General features: G+C 41.7%; 1 protein-coding gene across 2 annotated transcripts; it reads left to right on the top strand.

Moving 5' to 3' along the window:
• Positions 1 to 950: 950 nt before the first annotated feature.
• Positions 951 to 6,295, top strand: nup62l (nucleoporin 62 like). Of its 2 annotated transcripts, none has more exons than XM_046296855.1 (13): positions 951 to 1,233; positions 1,666 to 1,891; positions 2,335 to 2,729; positions 2,850 to 2,933; positions 3,105 to 3,203; positions 3,330 to 3,449; positions 3,668 to 3,764; positions 3,911 to 4,055; positions 4,200 to 4,249; positions 4,396 to 4,530; positions 4,636 to 4,747; positions 5,281 to 5,347; positions 5,479 to 6,295. In XM_046296855.1, the coding sequence occupies exons 2-13, from the start codon at positions 1,674 to 1,676 to the stop codon at positions 5,568 to 5,570; spliced, it is 1,614 nt and encodes a 537-aa protein (XP_046152811.1). In that variant the 5' UTR covers positions 951 to 1,233; positions 1,666 to 1,673; the 3' UTR covers positions 5,571 to 6,295. The 2 variants fall into 2 exon arrangements, with proteins under 2 accessions (XP_046152811.1, XP_046152816.1); XM_046296860.1 differs by having other exon boundaries at positions 951 to 1,238.
• The last annotated feature ends 6,001 nt before the right edge of the window (positions 6,296 to 12,296 follow it).

The following is a 12,296-nucleotide window of genomic DNA, read 5'->3' as shown; positions in this document are numbered from 1 at the left end:
GTGGCTCTTATTTTCTCAGAAGTACTGAGTTAGGTAGGAGGATTTAGGGGTAGATAATGTTATAAACTGTGATTGGCCTCACAGTAGGTAGCGGCATGCACCTTTGTTTGTTTGCGGACCGCCATTATATAGAAGAACAAGAGGCAGCAGGAGCTTCAGAAGTCATTGATCACATAATGTTACTTTGAAACGATCAGTAGTGTTTGAAAACTGCATTGGCGGAGCTCACTAATGCACACAATTTCCCAGATATGAAACAACTTTCTGAACCCATGTGAGTGATTTTGAGATGCTCCGTGAGAATGATCCCCTCACCCTTGCTCTGTTCTCCCCCTCATTGAGGCCTGTGCTAGAGTGGCGTGCAATGGAGTCCAGCAACTGTGCGGCAGTGACCAATCCCCAAATGGACTCAAAGCAGTGCAATTGTGTCTTCTACCAGGATGGAATGTTCTTGTTTATGTATCTGTGTTTTTGAATGTGTTCACTCTTTAGTCCTTGAACGAAATAAAGAAACTACATTTTGAAAACGTTGTCTGTGTGGGGGCCTTGAACCTTAGTACCTGCATTTTCTGACATTCAATTTTTCTCAATCTGTAAAAGTCTAAATTGAAGGGGGCTTTTCTAGAATCTTGTTTGCTCAAATACATTCTTATTTTAATGCCCTTCTGCACTTATTTGAAGCCATAAATAATCCACTGCATGTACTACTACAAAATAAAATGATAATTCTACTTGTTGAATGCAGTGTAACCACAGTACACGAGTATAACTGCAGTATGCTGCAGGTACTGTCCAAAATAACACATTTTTACTGCAGTAATATTGCAATTACTGTGTCCAAAATATATACTGCAGCTTTCAAAATGGCCATTTTTTTAAGGGCAACGTTGTTGCAGCCAATGATCTAAACCATTGGTTGTGTCTCCATTGATGTTTTAAAGAGTTGTGAAGTTTACAGCTGTAGGTTATCAAGTCGGATCTGTAAGGCGCGTTTTCGAATAGCAAACAACCAAACTATCAAACTTAACCACTCTTCACTCCCTTATCCACCTTTACGTTTTCGCCCTATTTCATTTACAAAGTATGCAGGACGGGACTCTTATGAAGGATTCCAAAAATCATTGTCCCGGAAGCACTTAGTTACATAGCGATGTCGTTACCGCATTCAAAGCGTTCATAGTCCGCGCAGATAGAAATCGTTCAATTTCATCTCTTGTCGGAAGAAGAGGGGAGGTATGGTAATTGTATCAACTGACGGGATTTGTTCCATGTCAGTGAACGAACATGTATACTGTTGTTTAGCTGGTGGTATTCCAATACAACGTTAATATATGGCGTTTTGTTCACTAGCTAACTCGTTCGTATTTTAGTAGCGAGCTAGCTAACGTTAAGTTAATAACTTACTAGCAAGAACACTAAAGTTAGCCAAGTACGCCAACTTGCTATAGTATAGCAACCGTTCTCCCAGAATGTCTATTTATAAATATGTTCAGTGTAAAAAATAGATAAGTCAAAGAAGTGACATGGGGTTGACCAGTATAAATCTGCATATCTTATTATGTGGCTAGCTAAATTGTGCAAGTGGGTGAAGACGTTGAAGGGACTATAACATCGGTACGATGTAATGTCATTGTATTCATCTCTACCTTGTGTCCTCCTACCTAGATAGGACAATGAGTGGAGGATTCAACTTTGGAGCTCCCAAAACCACAGCTGCGCCAGCCACAGGCTTTGGGATTGCAAGTGCTGCATCTACAACTTCAGGTGGTGGCTTCTCTTTTGGACACCCCAATCCTGCCCAGTCCCCAAACAGTACAAACTCAACTGGAGGATTCAGCTTTGGGAACCCTACACAGAACAGTACTCCAGCAGGTGGAGGCTTCTCTATTGGGTGGGTGCATTGGATGATGTAATTTACATGAATGTTTGGATAGTTATAGCACTTATATTAATCTTGGGTAGGTTGTTACCCATTTGAGCTTTTAGTTAGCCTGACGACTCACACAATTCTTCGGCTGCTCATACTTTTAGTCTGAGACTGCCATCATTAAAGTCATTTTTGGGGACGAGGGGAACAAGGGGTGTTAAACAAAACAGTTACCAGTGTTTGTCTCGTCGCTAACCAATTAAAGGCGGTTTTTGGACCATTCAGACTGCCCTGAATGTGTTCGCATTCAATTAAGATTCTGGGAGGTTCTCAGATCGACTCATTCCGGAGAAGAAACTGACATCCATGGGCGTAGCGTTTGGCTGGAACAAAGGAGTCTGGTTAGCAAGGCAAACTTTTAGTAGAATTTGTAATGTAGATTTTCTAATGTGCTCTTTTATCTTTAGGACTCCCATTGCTAAACTCAATCTGGGCACACCTGCTGCCTCTCAACCAGCACTGACAGGGATAACTATGGGGATGGCAACCCCCACCTCTGGGGCAGGCTTTGGACTTGGTGGGGGTTTCACCACACAAACCACTGCTGTTCCCACAGGAGGGGGGTTCAGCTTTGGGACCGCAGGGGGGCTTGGAGCCCTTGTTGCCCTAACCCCGGCTCAACCAGCAACAGCAGCTGGTGGGCTCTCTTTAGGAACTCCTGCTGCAACCACTCAAATGATGGGAGGTGGGTTTAGTTTTGGTGCCGCCAAGGTCCAGGCAGCCCCTACCGTGACCGCAGGAGGGGGCTTCTCATTTGGGAACAGCGCCCCTGCCACCCTCTCCCTGGGGAACCAGTCCACAGGTGAGTTGTCTGAGCTTCTAGTCAGCTCAGTTGATCAGATCATGGTTAATGTACAGTATATGACATGATTACATTAGCGTGTTTTGTGCATCCTGAATGAGTGTATTTGATTTCCCTCAGGTCTGAACTCTGTGGCCCCGACCTCAACAGCTGCACCAACCACAACCCAGGGTGGAGGATTTGCTTTTGGTGTCAAACCTTCAGGTAAATGGGGGAGTCGGAGACATTTGGCATATGTCATTCAAATAAATAGCTGACAAATTGGCGAAAAATAAACGTTTGAATCTGTCTCAGAAAATGTTTTATCTTTGAATGGACATGTGTGTGCCTGTTTTTCAACTGTTATCAAGTTGATCTATTTTTCTTTCTCTAAAGCTACTCCAGCCCCTGCTGTAACTGCCTTGGCTACCCAGGCACCATTAGCTTCTTCTCTCTTTGCAGTACCAGCATCAACGGCAGCAGTCACAGGTTTTCGTGAGTTTTATCCTCTAACTCTTGCCTGAGAGAGCAAATAACTCATAACTGAAGTTAAATGGTCTTTCTGGCATTCTGTGGTGGCATTAATTTTCTTGTCTGTTACCTGTACTCTCTCCTGATCAGTGGGTGCTGCCCCCACCTCAGCTGCCCCGGCTGCCACATCGGCAGCAGGAAATACCCTGGGCTTCATGCTCAAACCCCTGGGAGCAGTCACTGCCACCACCACAGCATCAGCTGGCACAGGTACCGTACCATCATACAGGGATATTGGAATAACTAAAGCTTGATATTGTAAGTCGCTCTGGATAAGAGCGTCTGCTAAATGATTTTAATGTAAATGTAAATGTATATTGTTGCTCGTTTATGCAAAATTCTGTAACTGGGCTTGTTTGTCGTTGATTAATTCTGGTCATATTGAGGAATTCATCACTGTAGTGGATTTTATGTTTTCGCTACAACAGGTTTTTCACTGGGTATGAAACCTGCGGGTGCCACTGGCATCTGCTCAACGGTCCCAATCACTGGAATAGCCACAACCATCACTACTGTTACAGCAAGGTACTGCAGGGTTTAGCAAGCCAAGTTCATTATGTCTCTCACTGCTTCTGTACTCAACTTTTTTTACTTTTCTCTAAATGGATCCTTATCCACTCTTAGCCCTAGTCGTTTCAATGTGATGCTGTCCATTTACTCCCCTTCTGCAGTGCTCCTCCAGTGATGTCCTACACCCAACTAGAGGGTCTCATCAACAAGTGGAGTCTTGAGCTGGAGGACCAGGAGAGGCACTTCTTGCAGCAGGCTACCCAGGTCAACGCCTGGGACCGCACACTGGTGGAGAATGGAGAAAAGGTAAACAGACATGGCACTTCTCGTGGTAACTGCACCACTAGAATCTAGGCCATGCTATTTGTTTTAATCTCATGAAATGGCCTTCAATTGAACTTTGGTGTCTTCATGGCAGATTTTAAGAGGATGTTCATCTCATTGTTACAGATCACATCACTGCACAGGGAGATGGAGAAGGTGAAACTGGACCAAAGAAGGTGGGAGTTAACCGGTTTATGTCTAATGGAGTATTTGAATACACCAGATTCTGAATTCTGTCCTTTATCTGTGAGAAGTAGTCATTGTGTTACTATTGTGTCAAAGTTATGGGATGACCTTGTTTTTGCTCTCTAACCCATCCCAGGCTGGACCAGGAGCTGGACTTCATCCTGTCACAACAGAAGGAACTGGAGGACCTGCTGTCCCCACTGGAGGAGTCTGTCAAAGAACAGAGTGGAACCATCTACATGCAGAATGCCGATGAGGAACGCGAGAGAACGTAAGGTTTTAACAAAGGGCTTTGAGTGAGAACCAATGCACAGTGAGAACTGATTCATGACTATATGGTTCTGATATTTCATATTTATGCATTCTCTTTCTGAAGGTACAAGCTTGCAGAGAACGTGGACGCCCAGCTGAAGAGGATGTCCCAAGATCTAAAGGAAATAATTGAACACCTGAACACATCCTGTGGGCCAGCTGATACCAGTGACCCGGTGAGAAAGAAAAACAGATGGTCTACTTGAATACCTGGAGGCTTCTATATTGCTACAGTTATTCTAAATCAAATGTTATGTCACATACTTTGTACACAGGTGTGTAGTAACAGAGAAATGCTTACTTATGGGCCCTTCAACAATGCAGAGAAAGAAAATGGAGAAATAATAGAAAAGTAAAACGTAATAATACACAATAAGTAAAACATGTAGTATTACACAATAAGTAAAACTTGTAGTAATACACAATAAGTAAAACTTGTAGTAATACACAATAAGTAATGGTGACTTGACTATACAAGGGGTACCAGTACAATGTGCTCATTAATACAGTCGATGTGCAGGGGTATGTAATTTAAGTAGATCTGTACATACTGTATAACTAGGAATCATTTTTTTATTGGCAAAAACAGCATTTTTCATAACTGTTTTTTACCTGTAATGAATACACCCTTGTATATATATATATTTTTAATTTAGGGAGGAGGAATTGAATAATTAGTTATGCTGACACTTCCCCCCCCCCCTTTTAGCTTCAGCAGATCTGTAAAATTCTCAATGCCCACATGGACTCTCTTCAATGGATTGACCAGAACTCTGGTCAGTATTTAACCTATGGTCTAGTGAAGCTTGAGTAAACTACTTCCACAACTAACTTGACCTTTCTGATATGGAGTCAAGACTTCCTTCAATCGATATTAACTCTGTCATATCTCCTTGTCTTTCCTCAGTGCTTCTACAGAGAAGGGTGGAGGATGTGTCCAAACTCTGCGACAACCGACGCAAAGAGCAGGAGAAGACTCTTCGTATAACATTTGGTTAACCTAGAGAATTGTAATGTCTCAGAAAATAATGTGAATGTGCTTTAGGCTTGTTTTTAATGCAATGAAGATATTTTTGAGAGGAGTTATGATAAAGATGTGCTTAATGCATCAATTGTGATATTTATTTATTTTTAATTATTTTTTATAAATACTCCAAGCTAGGGTTTTGGATATGAACTTCCACACTGGTGATGGGCAAATAATACATTCTATGAGTAAAGGAACAATTCGGCACATATTGTGCTCATATGCTTTAGGGCTCGATTCATTCTGTAAAATGTAAGCTCAGCGCTGTAGAAAGGTTAAGGTAATTTCAGATTGAGTCAACATGCATTTACCGTGAACACAGTCTCTGCGACCACTGTAGCGCAGGTCTTTAGTGCTACGGATTAAATTGAGCTTCAATTAACCAACGTGTTGCTGAACATAACACAAATGTATTTATTTGGAAGTTTAAAAAAAAAATGAATGTACCATTCCATGTTTTGTTCAGTGTGAGACACTGTATTTGAGTTTTGACCATATCCCTCCCCCACCAGTTATCACCTCCATAGCATTTCTAGAATTCAGCATCAAAGCCTTGACTTACTTACTTTACTCCATATCCATATAGAAACGTACACTAGCCCCGACAGACAACAGCAGGTCATTGTAAAGCTAGTTAGTGACTATGCAAAGCAGAACATAATTTGTTTCTTTCCTAATAAAAATACTGTGCATATCATTTTGTGACAAAAAAAATGGTGTTGGTGTCCACTAACAGTAAAATGAGCATTTCATAGATTTTTCTAAATCTTTTTAAAATCAGACAACTGTCAGTCTTAAGGAAAATGTGTTATACAGGGTAGCAGTGCTGCTTGTATGCGTTGGTCAGGGGTAGACCAATGATCTATATAAACTCTGGATTGCTGATGATGTACTGGTGGCCATATTGGCAGTCTTCCATAGGAAGGAATAGAATTCCACAGTAATTCAATGTTTCAAAGATTACATGTTAAGTATTTGTTTTAGTGGGGACAGTAACACATTTGTCTTAAAATGCAATGCGTGTCTGAGTATATGTACTAAAATGTGTCCAGTTTGTGTGAACCCCAGCTCACCAGGTCGCTCTGGCCCTCCCGAACCAGATCCATTTAGTGCACCATGCAGCAGACCTTGGTGTCGGTAGTTCTGGAGGATCCCCTTCAGACAGAATTGGTAGTAATGCATGTCCTTCTCCGGCCTGACAATTGATACACAAATGTCCCTGCAACGTTCCCATGAAATTTGTCTAGAACAGTCACCAACTGGTCGATTGCAAACGACTGGTCGATCTTCAAGGTATTTCTAGTTGATCACCTAACATTTCTGTAGAAAAGCTAACTAATAAAGGCTTGCACTCCTTTTTTATATTGGTGTTGCACTGTTGGTGGTAGGTGCATTTGATTCAGAAGCCCAGCGCACCGGATAGACAAAGTGTTCCCATTTTTAACCATTTAATTTGTCTGCAAATTCAACCTCCGTCTATCTGGTGGACCTGGAGATCTGTTGCTAAATCGAGTGTGCCTACTGTGCTGACCAATTGGTTAGCTCAAATCACGGCCTCGGCCACAGCTAAGTTTGATACTAGCCTATGTGAGATTTCATAGCTTTCAAAACCACGACCAGAGACTGTCAAAAACAGCTATTTGCTGTATTCTTTATGAGGGGGTCATGTTTTTATTCAGCACTGTCAACCCTATTACAAAACATTAAACACGCTTCTCCCAACTTCTACTTGCACTGCAATGAATGAGTAGCCAAGTGTATTTATAGTCCAGTGTTTTTTTGATTAGCAGCTTGTAACATTTAAATATCAAGGAATATTTCACTTCCTCTGGTCATAGGAGCAAAATGAATATGTGCATTAGGCAGATGTGGTGCAACTCGAGTTTTGCATTCAGGTGGAAGACTTGTCGGCTCAGTTCAGTCACTGTAGGAAAAGAAGGAAAGAGCCAATCAAAAGTGGAGACTAATTTGACCCCAATAACTACCATGTAATATGCGTCAACAGCAATCTTGGGGAAATCTTATGCATTATCATTAACCGCAGACTTTTTACCACGTATTCACCCTGCACACCTTAATTGACAAACAAAACAAAGGCAAAGTCTTCTTATGCTTTGATTTTAAAAAATCTATTTGGCATGAGGGTCTGCTCTACAAATTGATGGAAAGCATTGTTGAGGGAAAAACATACAACATTATAAAATCCATATATACAAACATGGTTAGAATTGGCCAAAAAAAACATTTCCATAGGGTGAGACAAGGATGCAGCTTAAGCCCACCCTCTTCAACATATATGTCAATGAATGGGTGAGGACACAAGAAAAGTCTGCAGCACCCGGCCTCATCCTACGAGAATTTGAAGTCAAATGTCTACGGTTTGCTGATGATCTGGTGCATCTGTCCCCAACTACAGCAGCACCTAGATCTTCTGCACAGATTCTGTCAAGTCTGGGCCCTGACAGTAAATCTCAGTAAGGCAAAAATAATGGGAGTTCCCAAAAAAGTCCAGTTGCCAGGACTACAAATCCAAATTCCATCTAGACACTGTTGCCCTAGAGCACACAAAAAACTATACGTACCTTGGCCTAAATATCAGTGCCACAGGTAACTTCCACAAAGCTGTGAACAATCTGAGAGATGTCATGGCCCCTCCTCTGCATTGCAGGGGCGGTTCCTCCTACAGGCAGAGGGTCGATAGTGATTGGAGCCGCATGGGTTCAGGGTATTTAAACTGCTTCACTAACCACTCTTGTCTCTCTAAGCTCCTCCAGGTATGATCCTGTTTTGTTTGTTCCTTTGTAGTTTCACTGTCATATTCACGCATCCCTGCACTTTACATACACCCTACATTATGATACTTTCACACCTCATTCATTTTTCTTTGTTTAAAGTTAATAGTTTTGGTTTATAATAAAGAACATTTTTGTTTGGCCTATACCTGTTTGTGTCCCCTCATTTTTGCCACAGGCTATGAGCCGGCCTGTGACAAGTGTAGGCTCATCCGTAAGTTAAAGTTAATTGTACTTTAGTATTTTAGTCTAATTTAAAATTGTCATAGTTGATTAAGGTTTTGTCTAGATTGTCTTTGTCTTATTGATATGTTTTTGTTTATTTGTAATTTGGCTTATTTGATTATTCTGTATTTAACTTGGGTTAGTTTGTCAAATTTTGTTTGAGGGGATGTTTTTGTTGGGCCAATATTGTTGATTAGAGCATTGAGAGCCATGTGTCCTTTTGGTTCAGTTAGCTTGGTAGCTAAATTTGGTTAGTAATTCACTTGGTTTTTCTGGGTTTTGTTCAGGTGGGAGTCCTCTCCTGTTCAGGCTTATCAGCGAGTGTCAATAGGAGGCTTGTGGTGTTTTAGGTGGCAGTGAATGTGTAGAGCATCCCTTTCCCCTACATCGGCTCGGGAGCACCTCCGTGGTTATGGGGGGTGGGGGGGGGGCGCCAGTTTCTGGTTGTCTTTTCCCACTCCACTGGTTGTGTGCATAAAACCCCACCACATGTGACTGCACGAAGACCAGGGCCAGTTGTTTTTGGAGGATAGTGGGGTGTGGCTCCTGTCCTTGAACCCAGACTGACAGCAGGTGAGTTGTGTTTTTTTGGAGGGTTTGTAATAGTTGTATTGGTTGAGGAAAATGTCTTCCATTCTGAGTTGTTTTGTTCAAGCTCCTTCAGAGGGTAGCCTTAGAGTTGTGTGCTAAGGAACAGTTAATTGAAATTGCTGAACATTATCAGATTGAGATTGTTGATAAAAAAATGTGACTTAACTTGATTAAAGCAGGGTCTTAGGGAAATGTGTTTTGTTTTGGAGTCAGTCTGCTAGTAGTGAGGGTGCAAGTTTTCAGTCTAGCCATTCATTGACTTTTGAGCAGCAGAGGGAGCTGTTGCAAATGCAGTTAGAGTGCGCTTGAGAAATGGTAATAGACCAGAAGGACTACCAGTTTGATGTTTCACAATCTTCGTTTGTTGCCTAAATTTGAGTCAGATCCAGACACATACTTTGCTTTATTTGAGTGTATTGCGGAAGCGAGAGCTGGGTCAGATTTGGACATGACTATGTTGTTGCAATGTGTACTTACAGGTAAACACGTGAGGCTTTTGCAGCACTGAGTATAGCTGACAGTAAAGTTTTTGGTAAAGTTAAATCAGCAGTTCTGAAGGTCTAAGAGCTTGTGCCAGAGGCATATCGTCAATGTTTTCGTTACAGGAAAAAGTTAGATTCACAAACCTATTCAGAGTTTGTTCGTGATTTGACTTCTGCATTTAATTGTTGGTGTACAGCTTCTGAAGTTAGTACTTTTGAGGGTCTGTCTAATTTGATTGTTAGAACAGTTATAAAAAATTGTCTGAACAGGTTGAATATAAAGTTAAGTCTCTAAGTGATGCAGCAATCTTTGCAGATGAGTACAGGCTAACACATAAAAGCCATTGAGTCAAACTGTGACATAAAAATAACTTTACTCCTAGTAGTAGGGCACCTTTGTTTTTAGCTTCTTTCCAAAGACCTCAGCAGAAGTTAGAGTCTGGAGGACGTAAAGCACCGGTTAATGCTAATACCTGTCGCTACTGTTTAGTTGAAGGACATTGGAAGAAAGATTGTCTTCTGTTTAAATTAAAAAAAGTCAGGTCAAGTTAAACCTGCTGTGATGGCAGCTCCTGTTACAGCCTCTGACCACCAGGGTGAGATTTCTAAGCCACTAGTTGAGTTTGATTGGTCTTCCCACTGATTTTTCAGCCTTTATTTCAGATGGTGTAGTGTCCCTGGTAGATGGCAGCCAATGTTTCAATCAAGATCTTAAGAGACACTGGAGCTTTAGATTATTTTATAGATTATTTTATTTTGCCATTCTCTAAAGAGTCTGATACTGGCAGTTGTGTAATGGTATGGGTTTAGTTCTTATCTTGTCCTTTACATGAAGTTAACCTAGAATGTGGTCATAGAGGGTGATGTAGATTTTGGGGTTAGACCCCAGTTGCCAGTAGGGGAGTCCACATGATTTTGGGGAATGACTTGGCAGGTAGTAAGGCATGGGCAGATGGCAAACTAAACATCTGTAAGAAGCAACCTTCAGTGTCCCCTGGGTCAAAACGGTCTCCTGAGGAATTTCCAGTTTGTGCGGTTACCCGTGCGGCCTCTCGTAAGGAGATTGAGAGTAAGCCAGAAAGTCTTGAGTTGCCAGTCAAACTCCAGACAGAACAGTTGACTAGTTCTAGAAATTCATTGATGGCTGAGCAAAAGGCCGATACTACCTTGCCTGATCTGTTTGATAAAGTTGTTCCTGATTCAGTGATGAGGTATAGTGCTCAGTGTTATTTTCTTCTTGATGGGCTGTTGGTCAGGAAATGGGTTCCACACTGATCAGGGTCTAGGAGAACCAGTCTTTAAAATAGTTGTACATACTACTTTGCAAAATAGTGTTGCAAACTTCACATGGTGATGTGGCAGGTCATATGGGTGTTCGTAAAACTTAAGATCACATACTCCGTTATTTTTTTGGGGCCATGTTAAAAGCGGGATGTAGCTCAGTTTATTAAATCTTGTCATATGTGTCAGCGCACAGGTAAGCCAAACCAGGTTGTAAAGCACCTTTGTATCCCAATACCAGCCGTAGGGCAACCTTTTGAGCATCTTATCGATTTTGTTGGGCCTTTACCAAGGTCCAAGTCAGGTCATAGCTACTTATTAACTTATGTGTCAAGCAACCAGATATCTGGCAGCTTTTTCCTTGCGTACCATAACTTCAAAATCAGTAGTTAAAGCGTTAACTCAATTTATTTAAACATTTGGGATTCCAACAATTGTCCAGTCAGATCAGGGGTCTAACTTCACCTAATTTATTTGCTCAGGTTCTCAAACCGCTTAAAGTTAAATAAGTCTACTGCATTCCATGCCCAGAGCCAGGGAGCTTTGGAATTTTTTCATCAAACTTGAAAATCCTTGCTTCGTGCATACTGTACAGAACTGTCTGCAGATTGGGAGGAGGGGTTACCTTGGCTGTTACTAGCTGCTCGTGAAGTAGTGCAGGAAAGCACAGGGTTTAGCCCAAATTTCTTAGGGTTTGGTCATAAGGTGCGTGGGCCTTTAGCAGTGTTGCAGGATGGTGGTTTGCCTGAGGAACCACTTCGGAACCTTACTGACTATGTAAATGGTTTTAGGTTGAAGTTGTGTAGGGCTGGTGAACTGGTGAAAGAAACTAAAATGTTCTCAACAGAAAATGAAACTGCAATGACAGACAGGCTGAGCTGCATGAGTTTAGTCCCGGTGATCGGGTACTTGCTCTTCTGCATCTTGTAAGTTCCCCTTTTCAGGCAAAATACTGTGGTCCTTTCACTGTTGCGTAAAGTGTCAGAGTTGAACTATCTTATTGAAACCCCTAGTCATAGGAAGTCCTCTAAATTATGCCATGTAAACCTGTTAAAATGTTATCACTCCCGTGATCTAAGCAAAGTTGAAAGCACTCCAGCAGTGAGGTCAGCATTGACTGTTGCTCCAGTCACTGCATCTTGTGGCTTTAATTTGGTGGAGGGGGGAGAAGAGGAAGTTAGTGTTTCGGATGAGGTCTTACAAGGTCGGTTGAAAAACTCCCAGACTTTGCAAAACCTTGGTTTTGGTCGATCATTTAGACTCTGAGAAAAGTGAATTGGTAGCTCTTATTAGAAACTACCCTGTTTTGTTTTCTGACACACTATCG

This window comes from Oncorhynchus gorbuscha, linkage group LG02 (assembly GCF_021184085.1).
Source record: "Oncorhynchus gorbuscha isolate QuinsamMale2020 ecotype Even-year linkage group LG02, OgorEven_v1.0, whole genome shotgun sequence".
Taxonomy (NCBI): domain Eukaryota; kingdom Metazoa; phylum Chordata; class Actinopteri; order Salmoniformes; family Salmonidae; genus Oncorhynchus; species Oncorhynchus gorbuscha.
Note: the sequence above shows the minus strand (reverse complement) of the source record. Positions and strands in the feature narration are given on the sequence as shown.

Excerpts from the sequence above, each read along its gene's own strand:
- nup62l (XM_046296855.1), top strand. The coding sequence starts at position 1,674 with ATGAGTGGAGGATTCAACTTTGGAGCTCCCAAAACCACAGCTGCGCCA. Across the intron at positions 3,450-3,667 it reads CACAGCATCAGCTGGCACAG|GTTTTTCACTGGGTATGAAA; the intron begins GTACCGTACCAT and ends TCGCTACAACAG. Across the intron at positions 4,250-4,395 it reads GTGAAACTGGACCAAAGAAG|GCTGGACCAGGAGCTGGACT; the intron begins GTGGGAGTTAAC and ends AACCCATCCCAG.